The sequence below is a fragment of the Xenopus laevis genome, chromosome 4S (assembly GCF_017654675.1).
Source record: "Xenopus laevis strain J_2021 chromosome 4S, Xenopus_laevis_v10.1, whole genome shotgun sequence".
Lineage (NCBI taxonomy): Eukaryota > Metazoa > Chordata > Amphibia > Anura > Pipidae > Xenopus > Xenopus laevis.
Genome location: NC_054378.1, coordinates 2340877 through 2355277, shown reverse-complemented (window position 1 = coordinate 2355277; position 14401 = coordinate 2340877). Strand labels below are relative to the sequence as shown.

At 42.1% G+C, this 14401-nt stretch overlaps 2 protein-coding genes across 2 annotated transcripts; both read left to right on the top strand.

Moving 5' to 3' along the window:
- The first annotated feature begins 1400 nt into the window (after positions 1-1400).
- lrrn4cl.S (LRRN4 C-terminal like S homeolog) lies at positions 1401-5262 on the top strand. The gene is made up of 2 exons (XM_018260049.2): positions 1401-1861; positions 4220-5262. Exon 2 carries the CDS (start codon positions 4220-4222, stop codon positions 5156-5158), a length of 939 nt encoding a protein of 312 aa, XP_018115538.1. The 5' UTR covers positions 1401-1861; the 3' UTR covers positions 5159-5262.
- A 1220-nt stretch (positions 5263-6482) lies between these two features.
- On the top strand, positions 6483-12259 carry LOC108715155 (LRRN4 C-terminal-like protein). Its single transcript, XM_018260048.2, has 2 exons — positions 6483-7159; positions 10597-12259. The coding sequence occupies exon 2, from the start codon at positions 10597-10599 to the stop codon at positions 11524-11526; it is 930 nt and encodes a 309-aa protein (XP_018115537.1). The 5' UTR covers positions 6483-7159; the 3' UTR covers positions 11527-12259.
- Positions 12260-14401: the final 2142 nt, after the last annotated feature.

The following is a 14401-nucleotide window of genomic DNA, read 5'->3' as shown; positions in this document are numbered from 1 at the left end:
GGCGCCATCATTCCTAAGATTTGTAAATGACTCTTGATTTTAATTATTTAAAGGGGAATTGTCATGGCTATCAAATATATTATATAAGTATATATATTATATTCACATCTTTTTCTTACAGCTTTTGAAATATGAATTGGTCATTTGGTCTGCGCAACCCATTACATTTTTTTTATCAGTTGAAAACAACCCATGCTGTTTGTCCGTTGGGTTTTCTAGTTCAATGATTCTCTTCGTAATTTGTTTGTAAACCTCAAAATACATGAACAGATACATGAAACAATTATGGGATGTGTACGGTGGCCCACAGAGAGAAACTGGTATTAATGTTCTATGGATATCAGTCGGTACAGGGACTGGACATGTTGGAAATTTTTACCTGCTCCTCTTCAATCCCAGCTGAATGGATGAATTTTTTTGCACCAATATGAGCACTTTGTATGGAAGCACCGGCTTCCCCCCTACATTTCCTAACATATGGAACATAAACTATACAGTGGGCTCATGTGTAGGGCAATATAACAACTCTATTGTCTTTATTAAGGTTCCCTGGACTTGTGTAATGTAATGTATTTGCTGCAACATATACGTCCATTCAACTTTAACTTCCCGCCGTATGCAAATTAGCCAACGCTAGCGCAACTTCGATTCACCTGCCGCAGTAACGCTAGCGCGACTCCGCCAGCGTTAGCCGTCCTGGACACAACTTTGGATTTTAGTGAGTTAGCGTTGTCCTGGTGAATATACGCCTGGTAAAGTGTTGTAAATTGTTGCGATGTGAGCGAAGCCGTCATTGGCAAATTTTCGGAGGTTAGTGAATTTGCCCCTTAATGTAGATCCAGGATTCATTCCCACTGCAGGTTGCGTCAATAGGTGCACCAAACAGCACAACTCAATTGTGACACCATCTTGTGTCTGGTTTACAATGGCGCGCACACGTAATTGCGTTTTGAAACAACGTGTGCAACTTTCTGCAAAGGCTGAATTGTGGGGACTGTACTTTGTATTGAAACATTACTTTGTACCCTTTGTACTTTGTACTTTGTAAATACAAAACTCTTCCATTCAGTTACCCCCTTATCAATAAATACTCGGGTGAAGTATTCTCAGCTGCACATATTCATGGGTCCAGACTACGGTTGCCACCTTTACTGGGAAAAAATACCTTCCTATATATTTATCTTTATTCCCTATTAATAACATTGGGATCACTGACCTTCCTATATATTTATCTTTATTCCCTATTAATAACATTGGGATCACTGACCTTCCTATATATTTATCTTTATTCCCTATTAATAACATTGGGATCACTGACCTTCCTATATATTTATCTTTATTCCCTATTAATAACATTGGGATCAACCATCATTTTTACCAGCCAGGTGGTAGCCCTATAGTCCATACACCTCAGCTCTGTCTGGTCTGATTTATTGCCTCCTTATAAGGACAGAAATCTGGTTCCGCACCCTAGTGATCTGGAGAGGTTGGGGATCCATAATCACTTACACCTCCGAATCTGCTCCGCTTCATAAGCTTTTTTTCTTGTTCTAACCCTCCCCAAAATGTCTCATAAGTCTACCTCCCCCTTCCCAGTTTCTGTTGTCTCTCGGTCTCCACTCCCACATACTCAGCCAGTGATTCAGGGTCCTAGTGTTGAGTTGCATCACAGCTTTGGCAAATATAAGCAGAGCCTCAGAGAAGAGGAACAGAGGCTTCCTGGGTAAAGAAGCCGACAGTTCTGGTGAGTTGCAAGTTAAAGGAATAGGCACAAGAGACCCGGGATTAAGACACATAAAGTCAAACAGCTACACAGGAGAATATCTACAGAGTTACACACTGGAGCTGGAGTTTCCTTAAGGTGAGCAATAATCTGTATATAAATTAATACAAAACTTCAGGGATTCTGCAAAGTTTTCCACCTGTTTTGGTAATTATGCAAATTTATGCATTTATATATTATACGCAGCTTTACATTAAATGTCGCTGGACTACAACTTCTATAATACTCCAACTTATTAGCAGAGGTAAACATTGTGGAAGCTGCATTTAAATTCTTCGAAACTCTCTGGGGCAAATCCACTAAGTGACAAAAATGCGCTAGGGACGGCTTCGCCAGGCGTAGTGTCGCCAGGACTGCGCACATTCACGAAGATCCGAAGTTGTGCACAGTTTACTGAACGCTTGCAAAGTTGCGTTTGCGATAATACGATAAGCAGTCTGAAGTTACGCTAGCGATGCCTAATTAGCATACGGCGTGCAGTTAAAGTACAATGGTCGTATATGTTGCAGCAACTTGATTACATTACACAAGGCCAGGGAACCTTAATAAAATTAAATAGAGGTCTTATATTGCCTTACACTTGTGCCCACTGTAAAGTTTAGGCGCCAAATGTAAGGGGGAAGGAGGGTACCCCAAAAAACATTTTCAATCTTTTTCAGCCAATCACCCAGTAAAAAGTAAAAAACGCCAGCGTTTTTTGAGACTTAGAAAAAATGTCAACTATTTTTTGAAGAAACTCCTATCTACTCTATTGCACTTGCCTGGCCTGAGGTGGTGAAGTCAAGTCTGGCGCAAGTTAGTAAGTTCCGCAAGTTAGCGAATTAGCGTAGTTACATCCCTTCACCAGATCGCAACTTCGCCTGGCGTTAGGGTGCAAAGTAGCGCTAGAGTCTGTCTACTTCGCTAGCGAATTTACGCCAGTACCCATTAGTAAATCGGCGTCACGCTGGCGAATTTTCTCTAGCGTTAGTCATTTCGCCCTTTAGTAAATTTCCCCCTCTGGGTCCAGCGTTCCACTGAATGTAAGAGGGTCGTCCAATGAGAATTCTGTGTACCTCTGGCTTATGGTCTATTTTAATGCAACTGCCAATACAGGCAATTAATGGTATTTCTAACACCAAATACATAAATATAAATATATTACAGTGCTTACAAGATCCCACAATGAACAAGGTAGTGTAAATGGTATTGCAGTGTATCATGTAGCTCCCCCCCCAAGTTTGTTTGGGGTCAAAAGCAGTGTTCAATGGCAATTACCATCTTAACCTGTGGGATCATGTAATAGAATGCATTATAAATTGCAGTAATAGACAGCACCAATCATCGGTTTGTTATCTTTAAAAAGCCTTTATTGGGACATCGGCTCTGACCCCAAACACCCGGCAACGTTTCAGACCTTCCACGGTCTTTTCTCAATGCATTATAGTTAGTTTGCTAGTTCTTGTAACCTGTAGCAACCAATCAGGTGTTTGCTTTCAAGCAGGAGAAAAGTAAGGCTTTGTGCAGACAAGTCTATTCCCATCTTCTCTCTGCATTGCGAATAGTAATGAGATGAAGAAAAGCAGATGCACTGAAATCAGTTCTTCCTTTAGGGCAGAGACACGCTGCAATTTGGGGAGATTAGTCACACGGTGACAAATCTCCTCTTCTTCGAGGCGACTAATCTCCCTGAACTTCCCTGCCTTCCCGTCGGATAGCCCTGTTTTTCTTTTTGCAATAACCACACTCCACATTTCAATTTCGACGCCAGCGACAGTTTTTATCCGTGCGCCTATTTTGCCCAAATGCATTAAAGTCAACGGGCGTCCGAATAATTTTGCCGCACGACAATTTTTATGCGCGCAACTATTCTGATGCGCCCCCAAATTTTCTCTTGATGCAGTGGATTTCTCACCAGCGAATTTTCCCTGCAGTTTTGCAAATGTATTTGCCGACGGCAAAACTTTGAAATTTGCCGACGGCAAAACTTTGAAATTTGCCGCGAATTTTACTGCCCAGTTTATTTGCCCATCACTGGTGATAAATCCAGCCAAAGTCTCAAGTGGTTACATATCTACACGAGTGTATTTTAACTCCAGCATTGGATTGATGCCCTTGTGCAGCAGCTCAGTTGCCTTATTTCTAAATTTTAAATAATATTTAAAACCAATCAATGGATTGCTATCTGAATGTGCACATGATCTGCCCTATGAGAAATCCTCAACTAGAAGCCTTTGCTTGTGATGCTGATGGATAGATACAAAGCCTGTAACCGTAACCCAGCAGGGTACAATAAAGCTTAGAATAAAGACTTAGTGGAAGGTGTGAATCAGGTGTAAAGATACAAAGCCACTAATAATCTCTATATAAATCACAGCCTTCTGTCATTCTTTGGTGTTTCTCATGACATTTAGTTTTTTCATAAACGTCATTATTCCACTTGTTTATTCTCTTTAGATGCCTCTCCTCCTTCCAGCTCTGTTGTGGCTGATCCCACTTTGCCAAGTGATCGTTTGTGACCCGACTTCACCCAGTGAGAGTCGGACGCAGTCATTGGATACAAGCAACACAACGTTTGTGGGCAACAACAGTGTCAATCTCATCACAACTGCCTCCACCTTGACCACCAAGCAGTCTACTAGTTCCCCGATCCCTGAGATCACAGGCAACCGCCAAAGCACAAGAGAGCGTCTCTTACATGTCATTGACACTGAATGGGAGGATTATTATTGGGATAATGAAGACAATGTTGATGAAAAGTTCACCACCAAACCATCACCTGCCCCTCTAATCCCCTGCCCCTATGACCGCTGCAAACACCTGGAACCTGAATGTAAAGAAATACAAAGGAAGGCTGGAGGCAATTGCCTTTGCCCTGGGGTGAGTGGATTTAAAATACCACCTGATTCTCCCCGTATAGCAGAAGTCAATGCTGGAGAGAAGGGGATTAGTGTTGGCTGGTGCTCCCCTATGTCCACTGTGCAGGGTTATAGGGTGCTGTATGGGACCACTGATAGTCAGCTAGAGAAAGGACCCATCCTAAACAATACACATCGAATGTTTCCCATTGAGAATCTCCTGCCTGGTACATCTTACACAGTGTGTGTAGTAGCATTTAATGATGCAGGAGAAAGTCCTGCAAATGTTGAGGAAGAGGATGGTGGATGGGAGACAGGAGCAACGGGTCCCTGCAGGGTCCTTCACACCTCCAGCTCCTCTACGTCACATATTTACTTGGGAATAGGAGTGGGATTGGCGATGCTTATGGTACTGGGACTGGCTGTTTTAGGTTACTTTTCGTGGAAAAGAAGAAAGGGGAACATGAAGGTATTTGGAGGAGAGGAAATGGGAATTAGAAACTACTCCTATAAGGCTGAAAGCATGGATAAGTTGTAAATTACATTCTGAGAAAATATTTGTATATAATATGTATATTTTGTTTATACTGGACTGTCTTTATAATTATGATTTATTTATTGTAATAAACATCTATTTTTCTACAAGCGCTGTATCTTCTAATCTTCTTGTTGTCCCAAAGGTAAGAGCATCATAGTACCATGTGAAATATCATCCGGAAATTCAAATTGCTCCCCCCCCCCCAGACTAGCTGCTAACCCGGGGAAATGCCCCTAACTTTTTACTTACCCCCCGTGCAAATTCATGGATCGCAGTTCGCGGCAGCCATCTTCCGGGGTCTTCGGTAATCTGAGATTGAGACCAGTGAAGCGGCGCATGTGGACTAGGAGCAATTTCCCAGTTCGCGACAACTGCACATGTGCCGAAATAAACGGAAATTGCCGAAGCGCGGAAAGAAGACGAAGACCCGGAAGATGATCCCTGAGTCTGCACCGAGGGGGGGAGTAGAAAGTCAGGGGCATTTCCCCGGGTTAGCAGTTAGGCTGGGGGGAGGGGGTCTACATAGGGTAGGAGGTAGGGGTTTTTTTTAGTTAAGGGTTGAATTTTCCTTTAAGCCCAACAGACTTTAGTTTAGAAAACAGTCGTTTGTGGGGCATGGTATCAAACGCTTTGGCAAAATCCAACTAGATCACATCTACTGCCCCCCCCACTGTCCAGCATCTTACTTACCTCATCATAAAAAGCAATCAAATTTGTCTGACATGACCTATCCTTCATAAAGCCATGCTGATTGCTGCTAATAATGCCAACATTTTGAATGTGATCCATTAACAAGCCTTCAAATAATTTGCCCATCACAGATGTCAGACTTACTGGTCTATAATTGCCAGGCTGAGCTCGTAATCCCTTTTTAAATATTGGAATAACATCAGCTTTCCTCCAATCCATAGATACCATACCAGATGAAAGAGAGCAATGGCTCAGGAAGGGAATAGAGGGGTGGGGCTGTGAACGGAGTTCTGGGCTCCACAAAATTCCATTGCACTGAATATTGGGGGCCCACCGGGTTACAAACCTCCGGTGCTGCAAATTGATTTTAGGGAGGGGCGGCAGATTGATGGAGGGTGTCTGGGCCATGGCCCACTAGGTTTTTTCCCATTGTCCCACTGGCCCAGTCCAACCCTGCGCTTAGGGACCATGAAGCACTGTCCTTTTGTTATGGTTGTTTTTTTTTTTTTTAAATTTTGGGTACATTTTGTGACTCAAATAAATATTTCAGTTATTCTGCCTACCATTTGCATTAACATACCTAAATTTCCCTGGAGCGGGATGGTAGCATGTATTTCTTGAGTATCAAGCGTAGCGGGGAAGAAAGAGATTACAAGTGGGGTCAGAGGATGCCCCAGTATTAGGTAACAAGAGGGAGTGGTCAGGGGCAGATGACACCAAGGGGCGCCCTTCCCTGTTGGCCTGGAACAGCTTGTACAGACTTTATTCTAGTTAGTGCCAAAATAAAATAAGATAAAATATATTATTAGATTAGATGCTAAATCCCCCCATTTAATTCTATAATCAGAGTCTATAATGAGAGTAACATACTACAATTAACAATTTGATTTACTATAAACATAAATGTAATATTCATATAGTTTATAAAGACTAAACAGGCAAGTCTATTTGCCTCAGTGATTTTCCCACAGCTTCGTACACATCTGGAATTCATCTACTGAAGGCACATTCCTTCCACCTTCACAGTTTCCACATTTTCATATTCATCTTGTTATTCTTCCCAGCCTTGTATATCAAACCCCAGTCTCCATTACGCTTTTCCACTCCCACGTACTGGGGCAGCATTTTTGGGATCTCAGGCAGAGTGACATCACAAGCCAAGCTGATATAAGAGACATACAAGGGGGTAAGACTTCGAGAGTCCACATAGGCCCCACCAGAAACGAATAAAGACGGGACCTGCGAGTAGGAAGAAAGTGATTTTAGGAAGAGAAGAAGAAAGGAACCAAAGGATCCAAGAACCGTAGCAAGGTAAGGAACTGTGTGTAGTGGATACTGGATGCTTCTGAGCATTTGTAACAATTTCATGTTTCTTATTTCCATATGGAAATAAAGGGACCAAAACGATGGAAAAATTTCATGGAGTATTTCATGTTTCATGAAAAAGTACTAAGAAAATAAAAAGGTTGAGTGAGGAGTGGAGGAAAAATAACTTGGACAATGGGCCCCTGGCACCCCACTCCGACACTGACTGTTTTTAATGCCCTTTAAATAATCTTGCTATAATCCTAAAGGCATTATATCACCACCAGGCTTGTAACTATCAAGGCAGAGAGCTCAGTAACTGATGTACAGTTTTAATACAGTTGAGTATCTATCCCCCCCGAAAAGAAAGTTTGGGGAGCTCGGACATAAAATTACTGTGGGTCCAGTAACATCTCATCATGATTGCTCCGGAAACTGAACTACGAATCGAGCAACAGCGATACATCTGTTACATATTAAACTCCCAGCTAACATTTAGAATTACGTGAGAATGAAATGTCCAGCCTGTAGTTTTCCATCTGTTGTTATACTACAACTCCCAGAGGGCAACATCAGTCAACAGCTCCAAAAGGTTGGAATTCTGTATCTAAACTATTCATTGGCCTCTTTTCACTTGTATAAAGGCACAAGTTGCCTTTTATTGATGATAAATAGTACCCCATAGTATTTGATATGAAGAGGGTCGTTGGAAAGATATTGGGGAGAAGGTAAATTAATTTTGGCTCAGTTCAAGTTCAAACCTTAGACTGCTCCATTATGGCTTCAATCAGGGTGTCGGAACTGAATAACAGTAGTTTGCAGGGGAGAGTGAGTCTGGGCCGGAGGGTCCTACCAGTTTTTTTCCCAGTATCCCGCTGGCCCAGTCCGACCCTGTGTCTATGACAGTAGCCCCTCCAGCATTTGACAGAATCTACAGCAGTGATCCCCAACCAGTGGCTCGTGAGTAACATGTTGCTCCCCAACCCCTTGGATGTTGCTGCCAGTGGCCCCAAAGCAGGTGCTTATTTTTGAATTCTTGATTTAAGGGCAAGCTTTATTTGCATAAAAAACATGTGTATTGCCAAACAGAGTCTCCTGTTGGCTTCAAGTCCACATAGGGGATATCTGTAACCAATCACAGTCTATATTTTGCACCCCCAGGAACTATTAGCATGTTTATGTTGATCTCCAACATTTTTTTACATTTGATTGTGGCTCACAGGTAAAAAAGGTTGGGGACCCCTGATCTACAGGTTGCTAGTCCAGGCCTGGCCTCTGGAGTTCATTTCATTTTCTTATTTTCCATTATAACATATTCTCAAAAAAAAGTTGAAACTATTAATTTGAAACTGATTTGGCATGTTATTTACTTAATCCGTGGACATGTATAAATTTAGATGTTTTCAGCAACTTTTGGCTTCAATGACACATTATTATAACAATTATTGAAGAACAGCCTCAAAAACAAAAAAAAAAAACTATTATCAGATAAAATATAACAACTGAAATAATGCAGACTATGTGCTCATTTGTCATTTTATTTTAGGGGATTTTCATACCCTCAAGTTTCTGACTAATATAAAGCCTGATAAATAACACTAATATAAGTGGAAGGAGTTCCTTCACCAGTATTTCACACAAGTCATTTTATCTAAGACCAACCAAGTCCCTGTGGAAGGAATATCACATAAGCTTAGGGTCGCCCACATCAATTGTTGGTCGGACAGTGGGGTGTGAGTGAAACACAGTGTAAAAGGCAGAATGACTTAGTAAAGTCGGAGAAAGCATGCCAGTGAATGAAGTATCAGTCAAGGTGATAATTGAATGAGAGGTACCTGAGCAGTACAAATGCAGGAGTACCAGACAGTAGGGTCTGGAGTTGTGTAAGGGGAACTCCACAAAAACATAACTTAAACTTTTTGAAAAGTAAACATAATTTCAAGCAACTTTGCAATATACATCAGTTAAAAAATATGCAGACTTTTCATGATTTTTAATGGTTTCGGACAGTTCCCTAAGCCCAGCCCCCTGCTCTGCTGCTGATCTCTCTGACTACTTTGCTGAGCTGTCTGACTACTGTTACTTTGTATCAACATCTGTCCTCAGCCTGCATCCTCCAAACCCCACAATTCCCTGCACATGTGATTTCAATAAGGAAAGGAACATCCCAGTGCAATGCATTGTGGGTTATGTAGTTCCTGCATGCTGTCTGTAAGCTGTGGAGAAGTTGTTACAATGTGTAACATTAGTGTTTAGTCCCTCCTTCCCTGCCAGGATTTCAAATGATGCAGAAAGAGAAGAACTGTTAAACAGCTGGATTTCAGCATAGAAAATGCCATTTATTCAGACTTTTTGAAGAAACAGGTAACTGTGATGGGGATATTAGGGGTTTCTGTGTTATATGAGCCTTTATGTGGTTTGGAAGCCGCAGTTCCCCTTTAAGCTTGAACTCTACCAAAGACTAATAGGAACAGTAGAGTCAATAAATACAGGTAGGTCCTTAGTTATGTGTGCAAAGCAGTGGCGAGGGCTCTCCTGAGATCTAACTAAAAGATGTGAGACATATTCATTGCTACTATATTAGTAACTTGATGCGTTTGCCATAGGGCCAAGATTGTGGAAACCATAGCAGAACACTGTATACATAAAGTTCATTGCTGTTTTTACATTCAGAGATAAGTGTCCCACAAGTGTAGAGTACATACCCAGAATAGCTTATAGAAAACGTCATTATTCTTTATTCATCATCTCTGTATCGCTGCATTTTGTAAAATTATAAGAATTTAATAATCGTTTTCAATAGTAACGTTTTATCAAGTTTCCATTTTATAAACAAAACATTTAGAAGGAAGATATAGAAGGAAGGAAGAGGAGAAGAAGAAAAGGACCTAGAGGAGATGGGTTGGAGTGTACTTAAATAGCGTTATTGGACCGTTGAGTCCAGCCAAGGGGTCCATATTTTTGCTAATTTCTGTGGACAGCCTCTGGTTATGTAAGTTAATTTGGGAGTTTATGATTTTAATCCATTTGGACAGAGTAGTAGGTGTTGGTCCCATCCAGTGCAGGGCTGAATTTAAACATTTTTAAAGAGGACTGCACTGCAGCTAAATCTTTGTTAGATTATTAATTAGTGTTACCATCATAATATCTAGTATAGGTAAATCTAAAAACAACTGGACTTGCTGAGTAATCAATGAAGACGTTTCACTACTCATCCGAGCAGCTTCTTCAGTTGGGATGAGTAGTGAAACGTCTTTATTGATTACTCAGCAAGTCCAGTTGTTTTTAGATTAACCTATACTAGATATACCATGACCTGGATGAACGAAAATCTTCATTGTCATACCATCATAATAATAATTACTTCTTTTCTTTTTCCTTCTTCTATGTTTCCGTCCACTCTTGCCTTTATGCTCTTCTTTTCATTATCCGTCCTTATCTAGATGTCTCAATTCCCTACTCTGCTGCTGCTGCTTCTTCTTCCCTTTCATATTTCCACTGCAGGTACCACAGCACCTCCCAATCATGGAAGGAAGAACATAGAACTAAAGGGCAGAGGGATGGACATAATTACTGTCACAACTGTTGGTATTAGTCAGTCTACTCTATCACTAAACCCAAATAACACATGGAGAGAAAGAAGTGCCATTGAACATATCCAGTCTATAAATGGTGGGATGGATGTGGAATACTATGATGATAAAGATGATAATGATAGCGAAGCAAAGGTGATTCTGCCTCCCTCATCTGATTATCTCAAGCCCTGCGACTATGATCGCTGCAAACACCTGGAGGTTCCTTGTAACGAGACACAAAAAGCTGGAGGATTCCATTGTCTGTGCCCTGGAGTAGATGGACCTTCAGTCCCACCAGATCCACCACGCCTAATGCAATCAGTTCCTGAGGAAAGTGGAGTCAGTTTGAGGTGGTGTTCTCCCCTGTCCACTGTACGTGGCTACAGAGTCCTCCATGGGACTAGTGGAAACCCTCTGCAGAGTGGACCAGTCCTTAATTCCACCTATCGTTTTTACTTCATAGAAAAACTTTTTCCAGATACATCCTACAGAGTGTGTGTAGTAGCCTTTAATGAGGCTGGAAAGAGCAAGGTCGATGTTGGAGAAGATGAAGAAGAAAACTGGGATTGGGGTAAACCAGGCGCTTGCAGGATAATACATACAACTGTCACAAAGGCATCCAGGATATTATTATGGACAGGTGTGACTATTGCAGTGATGGCAGGGATGATGGGCTTAGCTGCGTTGGGATATTGGCTGAGGAGAAGAGGAAGGCGTAAGCACCGGAAGATTGAAAGAGGAGTAGAAATGGGAATTTCCAATCTATCCTTTAGAGCAGAGAGTGTGGAGCAGCTATAACTACTCATCGCATACTATATGTTTTGTAAATATAGAAATATTTATTGGAATAAAAACTATTTTTATAACAACATTGTTCATTTTTCCAATATGGATCGTGAGTAGAAGTGTATTCAACATGAAGCTTTTATTTTCAGAAGCAGCGTGGAAGACAAATAGGACCATGGCAAGGCTCAAGACATTTATGAATTCTATTGGATAAGTCAGGTTGCCACTGTAGGAACTTGATATTTAATCCTTATTTCTTTAGGATCACCAATGGCTCAATGATGTCAAACTGGGACAGGATGAAATGATTTATTCGGGTATTAAAAACAGAGGGAAATAAAATGCAAAGTTTACTTCAAATCTAGTAAACAATCAAATGTTTGCTTTAAAAAAGCAAGTGTAGGATCTCTTATGATTGGCCCACCTATTGCCAACACCACCCTTATGATTAATTCAACATATTGCAACTGGTAAGATTTACACCATGGCACCCCCTGGCCTTTGGTCCCCCCACCCCTCCATATCAGCCCCCCGTATGCACACTCCTAACCTTTAAGCTCCATAGCCGAAATCAGTGCTCTCCAACTGGTGGCCGCGGCCCTCTCCTGTGGGGCCCTCCACACTGTGGCTGCTTTGATTGCTTTATGCAAGCTTTAAATTGTATCAGAACTAGGGATGCACCAAATCCACTTTTTTGGATACAGCTGAGCCCCCGAATCCTTTGCAAAAGATTCGGCCGAATACTGAACTGAATCCTTATTTGCATATGCAAATTAGGGGTGGGAAGGGGAAACCATTTTTTAATTCCTTGATTTGTGACAAAAAGTCACATGATTTTCCTCCATGCCTCTAATTTACATATGCAAATTAGGATTCGGTTTGGCCAGGCAGAAGGATTCGGCCGAATCCTGTTGAAAAAGGCCGAATCCTGGGCGAATCCAGAACCAAATCCTGGATTCGGTGCATCCCTAATCAGAACTGAGAACAACTGGCTCCTGCATTGTTCCCACCTCAGATTTAGGCTCACACCTGTAAAGACCTGCATTCATCCCACCTCAGACTGTCAATGCCAATATAGTTCACCTGTTCACACCTCAGGGGAAGGAGCAGCACGGAGGTTGTGTTACTTTATATAGTACAGTAGAATGAAGTGGTCCTTAACTATCTCTTACCCTATGCTCCCTGTGTGTGTCATACTCTGCCTGCCCTATGCTCCCTGTGTGTGTCATACTGGCTGCCCCCATTGCTACACAGCAGCTTGTTTATTAAAACTGTAGTAGCTCTGAAGCAAAGAGGTCAGTTTTATCAGTGCAGGGTAACAGTATATCATTTATGAATTACTTAAAAACACATTTATTTGTCGGTGCTACTGTTCCTTTAACAGTGAAATGCTGTTGAACAGAATCTACTTGAGCAGCAGGTTGTTGTTGTTTTGTGTCTGATATTGTGTTGGTTTCTGTAGGGAATTTTTCCCTTGTCTGTATAGTCAAACAAATGAGTCAAATTACAACTGAAAGTCTGGTGTGTGAGCAACTACAGAAACAAGCACCGTACGTGTAATTCTGGGCCAGTATATCAGCAGGATTGATCGGCTCATAAGCACATTCACGATGCCTTATACAATGTGCATAGTACAAAAACACATACAATTGGGACTTTTCTGCATTGTGTGAATAGACGTTTTGCCTCATTTCAGGGCAGATACAAAGTCCATAAAACTGCAGCTCACTGATTTCAGGGCAGAGACATGCGGCTAAAGTTTAAATCTAGATTCAACCCCTTTCCCACCTCCTCAGACCTTGTGCATCTGAGTAGTAGGAGGTGTAAGATACATAATGGCCCTGTCTAAGGCTCCTAACGCTGCTCTATTGCATTTCATCCACTTTAAAGAGCCATTTTTACCTTTAATGATTTTCTAACGAGTTATAGGAAATCGTGTTTATTATGTATAGGAAATACTTGCTTTGTTTACCCTAAACTGAATAAAGGGAAAAGACTCTGCTGAATGATTCAGCTTTAGATAAGGCTCCAAAGTTCACCTCGTTTTCAAAGCTCTCACTCAAATCTGTGTACATCTTCTTAATATGGTATTAGTGTGGGTCCTGATATGTGCCAATAACATCATTTATATTTGATATATATATTTAAGGGCTCTTACTCACTGGCGTTCTGACCTGCGCTCCCCTGCGTTCCGTTTTTTGGTGTTCAGCCGCAGGGGAGCGCAGGAATAGACGCATGTCATTGTTCCAAATGGGGCTGTACTCACTCAGGCGCCGAACGCAGGAAAAACGCAGCATGTTGCGTCTCAACCTGCGTTCGGCGCCTACACGCCCTTCTGCGCAGGTCCAGTCCAGGGAGTTCACAGACGACATCTTCTTCCACGCGATCTTCTTCCTGCTGTGAACGGCGTTTTGGCGCATGCGCAGTAGGATCATCTCGCCGGTACGGATCTACTGATCCAAAAGTCATGCGCATGCGCAGTAGATCGTACCAGCGAAATGCTCCTACTGCGCATGCGCCATTCAAAGCAGGAAGAAGATCTCGTGGAAGAAGATGTCATCTGTGAACTCCCTGGACTGGACCTGCGCAGAAGGGTAAGTAACAAGTTAGGGGCATTTGCCCAGCGGGACGGGTAGGCCAGGGGGGAGGAGGGAGGGGGGGGCAACAAACGGGAGGGGGGGTGGGTGGTTTGCGCCGACTAGGTTTCCTTCCCCTTTAAAGCTAGAGTTAGAACAGCACCAAAGTTTAGTTCTGTTCTACATGGGCAACTTCGGTGCGTTTCCGGCGGATCCGATGCGCCAAAACGAAGGCATCAAATTAAATGCGAGGGAAAATAAGGTAAGCAATAGCAATGTCAGAAGCTGTCGCAGCATTTATCCGACACAAC

What these genes read in the sequence shown, in the direction of transcription:
- LOC108715155 (XM_018260048.2), top strand. Translation starts at nt 10,597, where the DNA reads ATGTCTCAATTCCCTACTCTGCTGCTGCTGCTTCTTCTTCCCTTTCAT.
- lrrn4cl.S (XM_018260049.2), top strand. Translation starts at nt 4,220, where the DNA reads ATGCCTCTCCTCCTTCCAGCTCTGTTGTGGCTGATCCCACTTTGCCAA.